A 17,488-nucleotide genomic window follows, 5' to 3' on the forward strand; every position below is an offset into this window, starting at 1 on the left:
AACCACTTATTACGACAGAGGCACTCGTCCAAACTTGGCCATGCCGATGATCCGATACATCAAATCGAGGTGGACTTTGGGTTTTATTGCACAGCTTTGGCGTCGACTAGCGAAACTTTGGGAAGACACGGCACACCTCGAACAGTCACGAAGGCATTCTTACATTTCTATGCGCTTCAGTCATTTGTATAAACTAGAGAACACCCACACCCATCCCGCACCCAGATACAAGATGCGGAGTACTAGCCTTGTTTATTTTTGTTTTTTTACTTTTCAGCGATCATTTCACTTTGTCCACTGCCGTCGCGTGAAATATTTTTTTTCAGGTGTTGGCAGATAACTTTCGAATCTTTGCGGCGCCGCTACGTGTGCGCAATTTAGCGCTATTTGTTAATTTTTGTCACACGCTGATATCTTTTCCGCCTTTTTCTGCCGCAAACCTGATCCGTTTCACGTTTTTTTCTTATTTGTTTTCGAGCGTGTTCGACTATTTCGAGTCACAGACTCTAGAGTCGAACGTTACACAACTAAGATTAAAAAAAATTACGTCATGCTTTTTTTTACACTGGCGTCGCAAAAACACATAATCGAACGCATTACTCTCAATGTTTAAAGACGTACCAATGATTCTGTCAACTTTGACTAAACAAAACAAAACCTTGTGCCATCAAGGTAACAATAAATACAAATTATAAAGCAATATAATAAGTTCAGTTAGATCATTTTTATGTTTACGATTTCAACGATAATTCGGCAAAAATAAGATTATCATTTTTCTGGTTGTGAGAGTTTTGAACGGTTCTCGCCAGGTGGCGAGTACCCAAATTTTTTTTATTTTTAATATTTGGGCAGGGCTACAGTGTCATTTGCACTGGCCTGCTGTACACCTTCGCCTTGGAATGGAGAAAAAATAAGATAAATCGGCTGTCCCCGTGGTATCGCAGGTAACACCCAAAGTGGCGCCGGGACCTGCGTCACTTTTACTATAATTTCCACGAGTCGATTTCGCCGGGACGCGTAACGGTAAGTGACCGATGACCATCGGCAGCTATCAACCACTGCTGTCTCGGCACGGCTTGCTACACACCTGTCAGCTCTATCAGAATTTCTTGGTGCGACTACGACATTAATTATCATACTGCATCAATTGATTCCATAGGCTAGAAACACACATACGCTCAGGCTATTTCCCGGCTCGAAACATGCACGCAAACGCCGGCGCCGGCAGTCAACTTCTGCCCGAGGTGTCTGAGTGTGACAAACGCGACATATTTTTCTTGTATTTGCAGCATTCACAGCACCATGTCTGCTTCAGCAATCTACATACTGGACCTGAAGGGCAAGGTATGACACGACGATTTTCGTTAACGTGACCGGAGGCGTTGTTTTTCTTCGCAACCTGGCGTCAATACACGAAGCGATAAAGTATGGCAAAGATCGTCTTCTCTTCTTTTTTTTTTTTTTTTTTCTTCTTGGTGGTGTGCAGTGTTCGCTTCGTAAGTGTTTTACGACGTTGGCGACCGCCGCGAAATAACTTTTGCACTCGCGGCCGACCTGTACCAATTGTATCGCTGGAACAGCCAAATTTGAGCAGAACCTTGACCTAGATGCAGATCAATTAACTGCCTCGAATGGCCGTCCAGCAACTCTGATTTGCCAATCGAGAAATTGCGCAAGCCCTCAAACATAGCCGATTGCCACCGCCTGAATGATGAAAGCATGGGGGTTGTAACCTTCGAGGAAGTCTGCTTTAAAACCTTATCATAATCCCCCCCTCCTCCCAACCAATGCAATGGTTTCTTTGCTGCCATATTTGGATGGTGCATAAATCATTGCACAGGTTTTCATGTGCTATTCGTTTTGAAGGAATGGCAAACCCATTTTGTATGGGTGGATGTATTCGCTAGCCAGTGTAGCTGTTTGTGCTCCGTATGAGCACGTGCAATACTCCATTCCAGCTTACGACGAACTGCAGTGAACGCTGCAATCCATCGGAGCCAATGTAGCGCCGTATGAGTGTTGGGCAATTTTCCGGACGGGCCCAGCGACGCACTTAACAATGCGATACGGCTCTGCATAAGCCGAGATGTCTCGTGGCATCTGCCGACGTTTATTGTGAGGTGATGCTGCTGCAATGCATTTCACACCATCAAAACAGTTTTTCTTGAATGACTCCAAATGGCCGTTTGCTCTGTGCGTCCACTAGTTACGACGGCCGGTAAATGCCACCTGTAGAGATTTCTATCATTCGTTAGAATTGCCAGCACGACGACGAAGGGACGTCAACGGCCGATTTAAAGACAAGTGGTGCTGGAGAGTGGCAACCGACGAATGTTGCCCTAGCAGCGGTCGCCAAAAACGGTTTCGCACGAAACTGAATTATTCCATTTTGGCATTGCCAAGGTCGGGGAGTGGAACTTTTCGGGGTCTGAATCCACCTAAAATGTGGGAAGTTGCATCGGCTGTAACTAGGGTTCTTTGTTTATGGAAAAGACTAGGGGTGGGCGACTGGCAGTGTGAATCGAAATGGCTAGCATCATCCTTAGCTTCAACATTGCAGAGAGAGCCCTTATGTCGGTTTCTCCAGCACTATGAGGACTATCAATGACGCAGTGCTATTCAATTCCAACCGCTATTGGCCCATCTCTAGAAAATACCTATAAAACCCCTTTGTTAACCCTTTGACGGTAGTCACCATACATGTACGGCTGCAATTACACATTTGAAAGTGCCCCGCCCCCCCCCCCTTTTTCCTTTTTCCTCCCCAAATTCAAAGAAAAATAAGCTCCGAAAACACGGAACCCTAGCTGCAGCAACAACTACTCTTCCATCATACAAAAGACACCATGTTCGCCGCAGACATGATGACAAAATTTTTTGCGGATGCTCCTCAAGCATGTTCGAAATATGTTTGTTTTATACATAGTATGCACGCTTCGAACATGCCTGCAGTCAGTTTCATGTATAACCCATGCGACAGCACCGCCACACGAGAAAGAAATGCGCCTTGGTCAGTGCCTGCAGACTGTCTTTTGCATGATATATCAGTATCCGGCCGTCGTCTGCATAGGCGCAGCTGCCGCCAATGTTTCACGTTGCAGTTCTTCGTTCCAGTTGAGGAGAGTGGGCATCTCGGTAAGGTCTGCCTGCTTTGCAGGTGCTAATATCGCGGAACTACCGGGGCGACATCGACATGTCGTCCATCGACAAGTTCATGACGTTGCTCATGGAGAAGGAGGAAGAAGGCTGCGTGACACCCATAATGCGTCACGCGGACATCGCCTTCATGTACATCAAGCACAACAACCTTTACCGTATCCTTTTGCAGTTCCTTAGCACTGGGGAAATCTATCGGAGCACGAAGTGCCGGTCACCGCTGAGATGGGAACGGCAGGGTGTCTCTTTCAGATGATTGGCCTCCTGTATGTGTTTGTTGCCTTCCACTGTGCTCTGGTTGTGCATGCACGCTTGCGCTGGGGGTGGGACAGCTGAGGAACATCTCCCTGCCGTCCTGATTCTGTCAGCGACTGTAGCCGAGCGCGAAACGACTCGCAGCCGGTAAAGTGTCCAGAGAAACTGTCGGAAACGGTGCCTCGTGTCAGAAATGCAGTGGCTGTGGCAGACGGGTTGAGGAAACAGTGCTTTCAACTCTTGCCGAGGAGCGCTCAGAACATTGACCCATTTAGTTGCAACCCGGGCAGGTGCTACTTTTTTGCCGCAGGAATCGTGTAAGAGACAAAGAAAACATACAGCAGGCATGGGACTTCCCGACAGTTTACGCCCTCGTGACGTGCTGTTGCAGTATTCATTTTGAGCACTAAAACAAGGATTAAGAGGCTTAGCGTAGCTCTTGTCGGGTAGAGTAACCGAGCCCATTGGAATGCTGCAGTTGCAGACAGTTTTAATGGCCTTGTATCACTTATTATTCCACAACACAACTGACACCTGCGTTTCTTACATGCCTGAAAACAGTTTTAGAGCGGACATTTTGGTGCGCCCTAAAACTTTGGTTTAGCATACCACTCTGATGAACATGGAGCATAAATGCCCAGTGAGACCCGCATTTACGCCTGCATTGCTGTCATAAACTTCACATATTCACATCTATTGGGTTGAGCACTATAGTATATTTATTATGTTTTATGTTTAACCAATGTGGCCATTTTCCTCCTTGCTGTTAAGTGTTCTTTACCTCGGTGGCGTATGCAGGGCTCGATTTTTACGAAACGAAAAGATGTAACGCGTGGTGCCATAATATCCCCAGAGATGCCCCACCCCCGAAAGATAACCCAACTCTATTTTTGGCACGATTTCTTATTTTTCCACATACACCGAAAGGTAGCCCACTTCTAGTAATTGCAGCACCTTGGCCGTTGGTGACCTCAGCAGAAATGGTGTTAGTTAGCCACGACGGGGGACGAGCAAACATTGCTGACTGGGAACGACATCCATCTTCATTGCCCCTCCCTGCGATTACAAATTTCGCAGGTCACAAAGCCTAAAACTAGCATTTCTTCAACTTATTTTGATTGCACATCGAAAGTCAGCCCACTCCTTTTTTCCACCCGATTTGCTTTCGATTTTAGGTGGGCTGTCTCTCAAGATGTTAAGGTAGCTTCTTAGCTGAAACAATCCAAGGGGGCTATGCAAGATGGCGGGACGAAGGGACCGGGACGTCGCACCAGGCGGCGACGTCCGGGTCCCTCCATCCCGTCTCGCCGTCTTGCATAGCCTCCAAGACGTCGCATAAATGGTTGCTGTAATCAACATTGCCAAACTAGAAGTGCTCCCATGTGCAGTGCCCTCCCCAGATTTCCTATACCCTTCGTCAGTGGTGTCCACATCAAAGAAGAATGCCAATGTGGCCCTGATCTTTGCATTCCTACACAAGATAGTGACTGTAAGTGAGCCTCGCACCCAGCGAAGCGAACCCGGTGTCGGCACTGCTCTCACCGCCGCACTTCTTGTCGCCAGGTGTTCAGCGAGTACTTCAAGGAACTTGAAGAAGAAAGCATCCGCGACAATTTCGTCATCATCTACGAGCTGCTAGACGAACTGATGGACTTTGGCTATCCCCAGACCACAGACAGCAAAATCCTCCAGGAGTGAGTGGTTCTTTTTAATTCTGTCCAAAATGTACAACGATTACTCAAAGGGGCCACTCAAATGCTTTTTGTAGGAAGCTTGTTTTGGATGGCATATCGTTTGTTGGGCTTTTAGTCAATAAAAATGACCAGTTCTAGATGGCAAGACGTCGTGGTAAACCCGCAGCAATAGGAATACATGGGCACTATTTTCTTTAGGGGGGGGGGGGGGGGGGGGGGGGATCGTTGGGTCCCCTGCACATCCAGAAAGTTTGACCAATGATAATAGTTACAAGATAGAAAATAGTTAATTACGGAGAGATTCGGAAGGTTACTATTATTGCTCTTTTTAGGCGCGTTGCACATTATATTTCGACAAAAACGTCATCTTTGGGTGTAGGAAACTTAATACAGCTGCTATTGTTTGAAAATGCCCTCAGACTTCACCCCCTGGTGTCTGCTCCAAGGTGCAGAAAGAGGGGGATGTCATGATCTTTGATTAGATAATTAATAGGGAAATCGGCCATCCCTGAGTGTAGTTTCGAGTTTTTTTGGGAGGGGATGCCTAGAGCCCGTAGATCGAGCTATCACTATAAATAGACAATCTCGGATTCCACTCAAGTGTCCCTTTTAAGATGCACATGCTAGTGCAATGCTTCCCACACTACTATACCCAGCGACCCATCCAAAATATGACATCGCGTGTGCCGTGGCCCAGGTACATAACGCAGGAGAGTCACAAGATGGAGATCCAGCCCAAGCTGCCGATGGCGGTGACCAATGCGGTGTCGTGGCGCTCGGAGGGCATCAAGTACCGGAAGAATGAGGTGTTCCTGGACGTCATCGAGTCGGTGAACCTGCTGGCCAATGCCAATGGCAACGTGCTGCGCAGCGAGATCGTGGGCTGCATCAAGATGCGCGTGTACCTGTCGGGCATGCCGGAGCTGCGGCTGGGCCTCAACGACAAGGTGCTCTTCGAGAGCACCGGACGTGAGTCGTATGCGCATTCGTGCGCTGCTTCGCAAACACTGAAGTGTCTGCTCCCTGAATCGGTGGTTCGGTAGTATTTACTACCGTATTTACTCGCATATGAACACACTTTTTTTCCCGAAAAATTGACACATATTTGGAGGGGGGGGGGGGGGGGGGGGGGGGGGGGGGGACGTTCATTATGCGGGGTAAAATTTTTGCATTTACACACTTCGTGCAAAAGTCATACTATTAGGTGCCAATATGACATGGCAAGGTGCCGTGGCACATCTCCATTCATGGAGGCGCAGCCGCGGCTGATCGGGGGTGCACCACCGTAACCATACTTTATAAATTGCGAACCTTTTTAGGGCGCTTTCGGCATGCCTTTTGCCGAAGGAAAAGCGCCCTACGAAGTTCACTTGGCACAGAAAGCAACGCGACCGTTTTTAGGCCTAGCCACTTTCACGATTTCACTGTCCGAAAGCGGACCACAGACGACAGTGTGTTTGTTGACATCAATGCATCCGATAGGCGAAGAATGTCGGGGCTGGGTAATTCCTCAACCCAAGCTTCGTCAAATGTGCGCACCGCTCGGTTTCACGGTCGATCACTTCCGCAACTACGCACTTGCAGCCATTACGAGAGCGGCTTGGCTTGGCTTGGCTTGACTTGGCCCGACTGCTTGGCAGAAAAAGATTATTGGCTCGATAGCTCGCTATATTGGACGCAATTTAAAACTCACGGAGCCGAAAATTGGTGGTGCTACATGAGGGGGAAAAAAGTCTAAATATTGGTACCCGTCGGGGGGGGGGGGGGGGGGGGGTGCATTCATTATGCGAGTAAATACAGTATATAATAAAATAAGGTTTATTAAAAAAAAACTCAACACTGATGAGGCTCGCAAAAGCGCAGCTGTGTTTGCGGGTGGGACCCGGCATTCGGTGGAGACATGAATAGTTGTACGGTTGACAGCAAAACAAACAGGATATTCAACCTTGTAAAACAAAAATGGACCAGTGAGTAGATGAAACACTTGCTGTTCTGGAACCTTTGGCAATTTTTACGCTAAAAAATAGTGTTACCACAGTCAGCGGTGATCCAAGTAAAAGTAAAAGAAAGAAAAAATTGTGAAAGAATTTGATAACATTTTTTAAAGCAGATGTAGCATCCTTTGCGTGGCATTTCAATTATTCCAAAATAATACGACCTTTCGTTCTCGAGTGTAGCTGGAGTTTCCAATTGTCCCATTTTTTTCTATGGGTTCGTGGGGTCCTTTAGTTCTGGCTTTATGAAGGAGTCGACTCATCCAGCAACTTTTCTCCACATTGGTTTTTTCAAACCCACATCTATCCTTTGGGTTCTCCGAGCGATCCGATCGGTTGACTCCTAACGTTGGCAACGTGCCTTTGGTGCTTCAGTTTGTCGCTATGGAAAACTTCTATGTGGCGTGACAAAAAGATTCCAGACCAGACAAGCTAAGGACCCTAGTAATATGAATCACTACCCCCCCCCCCCCCCCCCCCATTAGTTTTCGGCCACACATGTAATTTTCTGTTTGTCGGTACTGTGCATTCCACATTGCTTGACCTGATGCCAGTGACTCATGGTGCTAAGTCGAGGTGTCGCGCAGTGTCAACAACACGACTCGATCTAATACTGCTGGGTGTTAAGTTGTGGTGTAGCGTAACGTCACGTCACATGAAACTACAACCTGACACCGTGACCATGTTGTGTGGCATTGTGCCACACAGCATGACGTCACTTGACACGGTGACATTGCTGGACCCTGTCGTGACCTCACGGTGTCGTGGAACACTACCACGCGACGTGATGTCGCATGCTCACGTCGCGCAGCATTGTAGAATTAACCGGAGAGTGCCAGTGACAAAACATTGTTAAAGCCCACAACGTTTCTCGTAGAATGCAATTCTGCATGTGATGGTTTGGTCGATAGATTGAAATACAACTGCCGATAGTTTCGTGCCACCAACCTTTATTCTTGTCCGTCTCTCTTCATTTAAAGGGGAGGGGCATAAATGTTTCTAAGCAAGGTGGCGCAAGCTACCACCCGATACAAAAGGTTTATCCACTACCATCCTTCCGTTCACTTTGTCTGCACTCTCCTTTCCCCAAATCCAGGTGGGAAGAGCAAATCTGTGGAGCTGGAGGACGTCAAGTTCCACCAGTGTGTGCGGTTGTCACGCTTCGAGAACGACCGCACCATCTCCTTCATTCCGCCCGACGGGGAGTTTGAGCTCATGTCCTACCGGCTCAACACTCACGTGAGTGCCGCCTCGACTCCCATGTCTTTTAAGACCGCTAAATAAGTCATGCTTCCATGGGTACTCAAAGCGGGTTCCTAGGAACCTGTGGGTTCTTGAGGGGTCCCCCAGAGTACCCTGAAAGATTCTCCAGAGGACCCTTAAGGCGTCCCCTGAATACCGTCAGGAGCTCCTTAGAGTCACGTCAGGGGCTCCTTAGAGTCCCCTGAATACCGTCAGGGGCTCCTTAGAGCCACGAACAATGTCCGACAAAATGGCGTCCATTGGCAACAATTAAGGTTAAAAAATGCGACTTATGTCTTCGGAGGTGTCGTTACTCTGAAATGTGGACTATTTATAGTCGCCGACACAGTGAGAATGGATGGGATAAGCTTTAGTTGACCCGCCTCCAACGCGAGCTTCCCACATCCGGCAACGCTCCGGCATTTTGAGCACGCGCGCGCAGCCGGAGCACGTCGATACACACGTAGTGCATTCTGCCGTTCTCACAGTGTCAGTTATCATAGTGGCCCTGGCCTCACCAGCCCGGTGCGCGTCGCCGACATCTGCCTCTGAAAACGTTGCAGGTCAAGCCGCTCATCTGGATAGAGTCGGTCATCGAGCGCCACGCCCACAGCAGAGTGGAGTACATGGTCAAGGTGAGGGGAGGGGGATGCACAACCAGTCTCAAAGGGGTGCCCCAGCGAAGTTCCAACGGTCGCCGAGCTGCAATAATTTTTTTTTTTTATGCGAAGCTTGGCATAGTTGCTTTGTGCGATTGTTTTTGCCTGTCTGTTCTCGCTAGAGCAACCTTCTGAACCGAGTTTCGAAGGAGCCTGCATGTGAAGGCTCGTGGCGTACGAAGCCAATCGGGTGGGTCCTTGGCTGCAACACCCGAGACAAATGCAACCCAAACGTGCGCGTGCACGCAGCTCATTTCATGTGTGTGGGCTCAAACTAATTTGCTCACTTGCGGTGTAAAAGTTCCCAAAAAAAAGTGTTCTTTTCCGCCGTAAAAGTTGTGCCTGGAATGCGTCTCCAACCAATGTTTACCGCATAAAAAAAAGCTGTTCCCTCGATTTCCGCTTGGTGACGTCATAGAAGTGTCGCGCTGTCGCTGGTCGCCATCTTGTTGGTGTTGCAGCATCGGCGGAGAATGTGGCAGACACCCGTTCTGCTGCAGGTTGCTCTGCAGCTCGATGCTGCAGAGCTCGATGCTGCAGAGCTCGATGCTGCAGAGCTTGATGCTGCAGAGCTCGATGCTGCAGAGCTCGATGCTGCAGAGCTCGATGCTGCAGAGCTCGATGCTGCAGAGCTCGATGCTGCAGAGCTCGATGCTGCAGAGTTTGATGCACCAGATGCCGAAGTTTTGGAACGTTTCGTCATCTTATTCAAAAGCTGCGAGCGATTTTCGGAAGTTTCCGGCGGATAAACGGAAACCGACAAAGCCCATGTATGCACGGAGACGAACGGCGTCGGAACGAGCCCCGTTTCCCCATCGAAAATCTAAGAAAGTTTTCGATAAGGAAATAAGAAAAAAACTTCTAGGTAAACTGGTCAGTTCTAAAACTTTGGCATCTGAACCAGACCGCTGGCACCACATTTGGGCGGAAACTCAGCGTTCGGCAATGCATAGCTCGTTTCTGCAGCCAAACGACGTATTTTGGGCTCTCGTTTCTCTCTAAACGCCTTTCAGACACTCGCAGCTGACTATAATCGAGTGCAACAAGACCGGTTTCTAAGCCTCTTGCAACAGCTTACGACCGGCTGTGCGGCAATGCAGCATGTCGTAAGCCGTCCCAAGAGGCTTAAAAACCGGTCTCGTCTCATTCGGTCGTAGTCGAGCGCAAGCGTGTGAACAGGCCTCAATACTTGCAACCACCACTCGGGCGCAGGCAAAGAGCCAGTTCAAGCGACGTTCGACAGCAAACAACGTGGAGATAGTCATTCCCGTACCGACAGACGCCGACACTCCCAAGTTCAAGACGACGGTCGGCAACGTCAAGTACGCTCCCGAGCAGAGTGCGGTGGTCTGGAGTATCAAGTCGTTTCCGGTGAGTCGCCAGTCGCCGCTCCGTGGTTCCTCGGTGGCCGCCCTAATTTACGACGTTGGAATGTGCAACTTTGTCATGGCACACCGCTGCGCTCGCTGGAAGAAGTGTGGAGTGGGATTGGTTGTCATCCTTTCCGTCAAATTTTTGGGTCTTTGAGAAACGGCCGCCGCAGGCATGTAGCCAGGATTTTGTTTCAAAAAAGGGGGGGGGGGGCTTCCCCCCCCCTGGATAGGTGCTTGGGCCGCCGACGGGTATAACGGGTACAATTACGACAATGTTGTAGTGACTATTTCTTATAGGTACTGCATAGGTTTGAACTTGCCGATACCGTGCAACACTTCAGTACGGTCATACGGAGACCGAAAGTGGTTCCAGAACTACTTGACAGGTGGCACCGGTGTGCGAATTTGTTCCCTCGTCGTACGCGTTTATGAGGGAACGTAATGCACTCGAGTACACTTGAATGCAAATGCGTGAATCATCCTTCACTTGGATGCACCCCCGCGAAAATGAATGCTAGGTCGAGCAATGCGCCCGTAGCTTTGACGGTGTTGTTCGCTGCACACGAAACGGACCATAGGTCCAAATGCTTGGCGCGTCAGCGCAGCCAGTTGAAGCTTTGACCACAGTAGTGATCTTAATTTTTTCTTTTGCTTTGGCACATTGCTTTGAAGGGTGAACAAACTAGGTGGCCTGTGACTTTCACGTAACGTGGTTCTAGTGTTCAGAGGAAAACGGGGAGACGCACGCTTCGCATCTCCCACTTCCTCTCGAGCATCGGGAGTGCGAGCTAGCTCATAGCAGGGTAGGAACTGCGTACTAGTGCCATCGGGTCTTCGTTGCATTTGAGGGAACGTCTAAGCCGGGGGGATCTCTTCGGAAGGTGCGGTCGGCCCGACGTTTCGTTTGTTTGCGTGTTGCGCAGGGTGGCAAGGAGTACCTCATGAGGGCGCACTTTGGCCTTCCCAGCGTGGAGAGCGAAGAGACGGAGGGCCGGGCACCCATCCAAGTCAAGTTCGAGATCCCCTACTTCACCACTTCGGGCATTCAGGCAAGTCTGCCGACGTCGCGTGTGCCTTTCCTGGAGAGGGACTATAGTTGCTGATGGACTAAGAATGGCAGGGCATGTCGTTCTTGCTCTGTTAGGGACTATAACAACAGTCATAGTTTCATGATAAACTAAGAAGTACTCGGTAAAGGAACCGGTCTACCTGCCTCAACAAGTTAGCCCTTGCCTACTCCAACAAGGTGTAAAGTTGGGTGAGTTGGTTTTTGGTCATATTGAGTAGGTTAAAACAATGCAAAAAGACGAAGGACCAGTAAAAGGAAACACACAAACACAGCGCTGTGTCTTTCCCTTTACTGGTCCTTCGTCTTTTTTCTCTGTTTAACCCATTCAATATGACTTGCCTACTCATTTTTTTTTTTTTTTTTCAAGGAATGTACAGAAAAATTTAATTTTAAATGGGCAATTTTCATCAAAAAGGACAGGCATTTCCTTGACTTTCAGGTGTGGTACCTTCTTCCTAATCAGAACTTCTGATCTTCTGGTCTTCATCAATATAGTTCTTCACAGTGTGATAACACTGAAAACATCAAGAAAGGTGGAGTGCCACCTTAATTGAAGTGATGAAAACGATTTGCATCCGATCACTGTCCATCAAACTATCCGATTCCAACTAATTGAAAAAACTGCATGATTTGTCATTACATATGCTTGAGCGTTCACTCCTAAAAAAAAAGTTTCTGGATCTTTTCGTCGGCTAAAGGGGACATCTGCGCCGAAACCATGTTGTTTTGGCGCAAACTCTTACCCAGCGTGCACTTTTTTCTTTGGCTCAATGGAGTGCTTTCTTTCCGTCAAACAGCAACACAAACGAGCTAACAACCTAAGGTAAGTGTAACAACAAGAGTGGTGCTGCCATCTGCCGGAGGGCACGCTAAACAAGCGCCAAAACTGAAACTTGAGTCACGCTCGTGGTCGGGCTTTATGGTCCGTAAAGAGTGGCAGAGTGACACTCGTCATTAGTAGGCAAGGGGTTAATGCCTGAATAAAACGAATTGCCCCGTAGGTAGGACCCGACACAACAACGCACCCTGCACTCGAGATGCAATTCACAACGCAGCCGTCGTTCTCTTTCTCCTTCAGGTGCGGTACCTCAAGATCATAGAGAAGAGCGGGTACCAAGCACTCCCCTGGGTCCGCTACATCACGCAAAACGGAGACTATCAACTGCGCACCAACTAACTGTAAAACGCCGTATACGACGGAATGCAACGCGGTGATCGAGCGTCGGCGGGACGGATTGAGAGGCCGCGGCACCACTGTATAACTGTTTTCCCTCCCCTCCCAAAGCGCTCCTGTCCAATAAACTTGCAAGATGATAGAGTGATGCCGTCTGCCCCGAGGAGGGACTGTCTCTTTGGCTCGTTCGTGGCGCCCGCCGAAATTCACCAAATGAGCTAAGCTTCCGGAGGTCACGTTTTCTAATTGTAACTATCGTCGATCGCATCCGCTCTGAACTTGGCATCAAAATGGCGGCACCCACGAGACGTTCGGGGAGTGTTGATACTCCCAGAGCTCGTTTAGTGGACCTCGATCGCCGACTGCTATGTTTACCAAGTCCTCATTTGTGCTCGCTCGATTTCTGTTAAACGACTTCACACTCGCGTCGTCGTGCCGCTGGGTGTCGTGATCCTGGCGGCGGCCCGTATGGTGTCGGAGGTGAGTGCGGCAGAGGCCTGCTTTGCTGTGGGTCCTCTCCAGCCTGACAGTCTATGGAAACTTCGGCGGCCACGAGTTAGAATGCTGCAGCAACAGCGACGCCTGCGTTAGCTAGTATGTAATTTTTTGCGGAACTATAACAGCCAACGTGAGGGTTGCAGCATCCGACGCCATGCCGCGCCAGCTCCTGCGACGTAATTTGTTGCCACTTCAAGACAGCTTTCGATGCATGGGCGGTGTTGAACACTAAAAGCACCAGTTGACGCGTTCGAAGCGTCGTACCTCGTAACATGGAAATCCACTGAAGCAGTCATCTTTATTGCATGAGGCTGTTTGGCACGGTGAGATGATCTCTGTGGGTGTCGATTCGGCTTTACCGCTCCGCGTGCTCCTGCCGTCGCTGGAATCCAAGAAAAAAAAGACGAATGTCATTCTATTGCGGGAGTATGCACAATTATGAGTTAAAAACTGGACTACTGTCATTTTTGCTTCTGCTTTGGGCCTTCTAAGCAAGGCTACAATTCCTAAAAGGCCCTTGAAAAGCAAAAAAATATTTTTTTAAACCTGTCAAAAAACAAGTTTTAAGCGAAAAAAAAAGTTCTTTTTCAGCAATTATGAAAGCGAGAGATTTATTCAAAATTCTGCACGCAAAGTCCATGACGACACTGAATGGTCATTCGCTCTTTCGACGTCAACGAGATGGTCATTCGCCCTTTCCACCTCAACGTGAAGACGAAGCCGATCCGCCTCTCCTCCATGCACCCGAAATGTCGAGACAGAAAACGAGTTGAAAGGGGGTGACTACCAACTAAATCGCGTCTCGCGCCGTCAATATTGCTCCTAAAATTTTTCTTTTTAGCGTAAAATTAATTTTGTTGACACGCGTCCCCCACCAAGACTGTTTATTATTTTTTTTTTTTTAGCAATGGACTTTACTTTGTTAAGCCACTTCTGAAAATGCGCTTTTCTTTTCTGTGTAAATAATTGAGGGTCGGCAAATGTCTCACATGCTCCGCTTATAGCTTTGTTATGACGAGGATGTTTTCATTGTCTTTTCGAGGTCTTGCAGAGTAAACAATCCAGATGTGCACATAAGTAATCATTTCAATCAAATTAAATGAGGGAACTGCCAAAAAACTGATAAGGGTGGTTTTGATACGCCTGTGTACATCTCAATAGTTTTGGAAATGAGGTTTTACAACCTAAGAATGGAACCAAATTAGACGGGCGAGTTCACACTTGGTTGAAAGAAAAATGGCTGACAGCATTGAGCATGCAGCATGGTATGTACTGAAGTGGTAGTGCCTTCTATGAAGGTAGGTACTCTGCCATTTGGAGAATGCCTATGCATGCATGGTGAGCCCCTATTACTTCTGTAAACAGTTTGTCGTCCATAAACCACTTGTGCAACGTCGTGCACCACTTTTTGTTTTCCGGAAAATTTGCATATGTTTTTTGTACACTCCTGTGTTTTGAGGGGGAGGGGGGTAAGCCCCAAATCCCTCGCTAGGGCACTGTCATAATGCCTATCTTTTCCAAAACAAAAAGACTTGCTTAAAAGAAGAAAAAAAAAATGCACTATCAAAATTGCAGCTACCTTCTTAGTGGGCCATTTTCACACAAGGGTAGCTGACAGGATGATCACGGTGGGGGGGAGTTTCAGTTGCCTTGCCTCCAGCACGTGCCTCCTATCTTCGACAACTTCTCGTGAGCCTCGAGTATGCACGCACAGCTCAAGTACGACCACAGCCTTGGCGCCGGAGCGGCTGTTGCTGGAAACGCCCTGCATGTGCCCTGCCTTGGTTCAACCCATAATCGTGGCCGTCTGGTTGTGTGTCATTGCAAGGTGTTTAATTTCTTAGTCAACCGCTGTGCTTTTCCCAGCGCTGAGCGTGTCGTCTCCTGTTCACCTCCCTCTCTTATGGCCGCTATCGTTCTCTTGCTAAACACGCAGCCTTTGTCATGTGCAGCACTCGCACGATAACTCGTTGCAAAAGCGACCATCTAGAGAAAAAAAAGCAACGCGTTTTGAGCAGTCGCTGGCTGATCAGACTTTTTACGATGCAATCTAGTCGCGGAGCGACTGAGCCAATCGGCGGCGTTCGGTGCAAGAGTTCTTGAGAAGCAACTTGCTGATTGCATGTGCCAGTGTGACCATCGGAATTTTTTGCGATGTGATCTAGTTGCATCGTGCGAGTGCTCCACATCACCGGTGTGAATGCACCTTTATACACCACCGAATCAGTTGAAACGCCCAAGGAGGACGGCCGGTTTGTTTGGGTGATTGCCCTTTCCCTCTTTTACCCCGATTCCATTGAAATGTTTGGATGTATGTAGATGGCACTGCAGTCGATAAAGTGGCGCCACCCAGAACCTTTGGTGGAATGGTCAAGAAGCGCGAGCTGGAGGTTGGCAATCCGAAAGCGACACGCTGTCGTTCTCATCCTGTCAGCGACTCTAGTCTGTTATAGGTTTAGAGTAGCAGGAGAGGACCCTTTAACGAAGCTCCCTGCTCGCCATGAACGGATGGATGTTAATGGCTATAATCTTTGTAACGGACGGTAGCTTGCACCACCTAGCGCAAGTCTAAAAAGAAACGCGATTCCTCCCGCCCTTCTAAACCAATTTTCTACCCCTATCACCAGCCAGTATGGGATGATCACTAGGATGACCTTGGGCAGATCAGGCAAAAAAAGAAAAAACATCACCATCAGCCTTTTCCCCACGGCGTGGGAGTCGCCAGTTTTCTTCTGGTCAAACCTTGGCGGCGTTGCCCCAGCACAGGGGTTAACGCCTTTGTCCCGCCCATCCCCAGCTGTTTTAGTTAGTTGCACATCATTCGATTTTCCTTAGATCATTTCCACCAATCTTCTAATTGCCCCTTTGCGACTGTAATCCTTTTCTCTTCCATCCTTCCATCGTCGCCAAATTTGTTACCCCTCAGGGAAGGCAGGGCGAAGCCCTATGCACTTTAAAACCAAGTGCTCTAGCGTTTCGATCTCGTTATGGCATGGATGCACATAATATGTCTGTCTCCTGAAATTTAGCCATACATGTCCTCCTCTTCAAAAATCCCGTTCTTGCCTCAAACAATAAAGAACTTCCCAGTGAATTGAATGTGTGTGTGTAGGAGTTGTAAAAGAAGGGAGGGGGGAGGAGAGGGCCAATTGTCCAGTGAATTGAAAATGAGATAACTTCCCAGTGTACAATCGGTGAATGATTGGCCGTTTCCTCCTCTCCCGCGTTGGCTCTGCTATAATGAAAAGAGTGGAAGGCTTTGTGGGAGAACCAATTGTCCTGATCGTAATCATAATCTTTATTGGCTTAGGAGAGCCGTGGCACCGGCGACTGTCCGTACCATGGAAGCTTGTGGTGCCACGTCTAGTGATGATGATTATGAGATGATATATACAAGTGGAGTACGACGCAGTCTTCTCAACATCGCAAGCACCTTTGCTCGAAGGTTCGGAGCGGGGTTTGCCAAGACACTTCTACCAGTTGTGAGAAATGTCTTGGGAAAGGGTGGTGTCCGAAGGCTTCACCGTATTTATATTCTTAACGTGTAGCAGTAAGGTGTTACCGTGTTAGCAGAAGAATTGCCGTTGAGCGTAGTAGCAGTATTCGTCCGAAGGCCGTTGACGAGGTTCGCCAGACTCCTCGGATCAGCGGCGCCGCGCTCGCATAGTTGAACGCAGACGGCCAACGCTTCGGGACTCAGTCCGGTGTTCAGAAGTTGGGACATTTCTTGCAGAACTGCGATTAGAAGTGCCAAGCGTTGCAGCGTCACAACATGCGCGAGATTTTGTCTGAATCGAGATCGTCTGCTTCAGGGTTCCCGTTGAGCAGACGCTGTTATGGCGCAGGAACAGCGGAAGAAGAGAGGTTACCTTCAAACACTTCTTTGGCCAGGAGCTCCCTATCTTCACCAGCGTTCGCCATATGGAAAGGTGGAGCAGTTTGGACCATGGTTCGGGGTTCCGGCATTTATAACGATGTTTCTGACAGAAGAGGCGCAATGGCGCGAGCTCGCGCCGTTATTTATTTATTTTTTGTTTGTTTGCATTTGTTTGAGGTATGGCTAACGCCATCTGTACTGTGCCGTGTCGAAACCGTCAAACCAAAATAAAAGAAACAAGTTCGTAATCGATTAACATGTAATTAAAACAATAAAATAATTTTATAAATTAAAAAAAATATAACTATTTCCCGCCCCAATAAAAATTATAGTCACGTGACTTATTAAATGGTGTTCGATTATACTTTTTTAAAGGGGGTTCGAGTTTAATGTTTTAACTCTTAACAGACAAATAAACATTTCATGATTAGACATTTCTACAATTAATTCAAATATTAATCGGCCCATTTTAGAGCAGACACAAATTAATTAATTAT

General features: G+C 48.2%; 3 protein-coding genes across 3 annotated transcripts in view; 1 reads left to right on the forward strand and 2 right to left on the reverse strand.

The window, feature by feature from the left end:
• The window catches only part of LOC121835353 (rho GTPase-activating protein 45-like), a 77,083-nt gene extending 76,631 nt beyond the window's left edge, over positions 1-452 (reverse strand). The window contains exon 1 of the mRNA XM_042289481.1: positions 4-452. The gene's annotated coding sequence lies outside the window, so the exon portion shown is untranslated. The remainder of the gene's footprint in view (positions 1-3) is intronic.
• Positions 453-831: 379 nt separating this feature from the next.
• Positions 832-12,764, forward strand: LOC121835354 (AP-1 complex subunit mu-1). The gene is made up of 11 exons (XM_042289482.1): positions 832-1,023; positions 1,290-1,344; positions 3,158-3,314; positions 4,833-4,900; positions 4,975-5,105; positions 5,803-6,074; positions 8,196-8,338; positions 8,905-8,976; positions 10,213-10,371; positions 11,297-11,422; positions 12,521-12,764. Exons 2-11 carry the CDS (start codon positions 1,303-1,305, stop codon positions 12,617-12,619), a joined length of 1,269 nt encoding a protein of 422 aa, XP_042145416.1. The 5' UTR covers positions 832-1,023; positions 1,290-1,302; the 3' UTR covers positions 12,620-12,764.
• Positions 12,765-13,382: 618 nt separating this feature from the next.
• Positions 13,383-17,149, reverse strand: LOC115321447 (mitotic-spindle organizing protein 1). The gene is made up of 3 exons (XM_029981673.4): positions 16,984-17,149; positions 16,677-16,849; positions 13,383-13,496 (listed from the first exon to the last, which is right to left on the reverse strand). Exons 1-3 carry the CDS (start codon positions 17,078-17,080, stop codon positions 13,470-13,472), a joined length of 297 nt encoding a protein of 98 aa, XP_029837533.1. The 5' UTR covers positions 17,081-17,149; the 3' UTR covers positions 13,383-13,469.
• Between the last annotated feature and the right edge of the window lie 339 nt (positions 17,150-17,488).

The sequence above is a fragment of the Ixodes scapularis genome, unplaced genomic scaffold, assembly GCF_016920785.2.
Source record: "Ixodes scapularis isolate PalLabHiFi unplaced genomic scaffold, ASM1692078v2 PGA_scaffold12__126_contigs__length_90152505, whole genome shotgun sequence".
NCBI classification, from domain to species: Eukaryota; Metazoa; Arthropoda; class Arachnida; order Ixodida; family Ixodidae; genus Ixodes; species Ixodes scapularis.

Coding starts and splice junctions, on each gene's coding strand:
- LOC121835354 (XM_042289482.1), top strand. CDS start 1,303: ATGTCTGCTTCAGCAATCTACATACTGGACCTGAAGGGCAAG. Junction 1,345..3,157: donor TACTGGACCTGAAGGGCAAG/GTATGACACGAC, acceptor CCTGCTTTGCAG/GTGCTAATATCGCGGAACTA. Junction 5,106..5,802: donor GACAGCAAAATCCTCCAGGA/GTGAGTGGTTCT, acceptor GCCGTGGCCCAG/GTACATAACGCAGGAGAGTC.
- LOC115321447 (XM_029981673.4), bottom strand. CDS start 17,080: ATGCCGGAACCCCGAACCATGGTCCAAACTGCTCCACCTTTCCATATG. Junction 16,850..16,983: donor GGCCAAAGAAGTGTTTGAAG/GTAACCTCTCTT, acceptor TTCTAATCGCAG/TTCTGCAAGAAATGTCCCAA. Junction 13,497..16,676: donor GCAATTCTTCTGCTAACACG/GTAACACCTTAC, acceptor CTTGGATTCCAG/CGACGGCAGGAGCACGCGGA.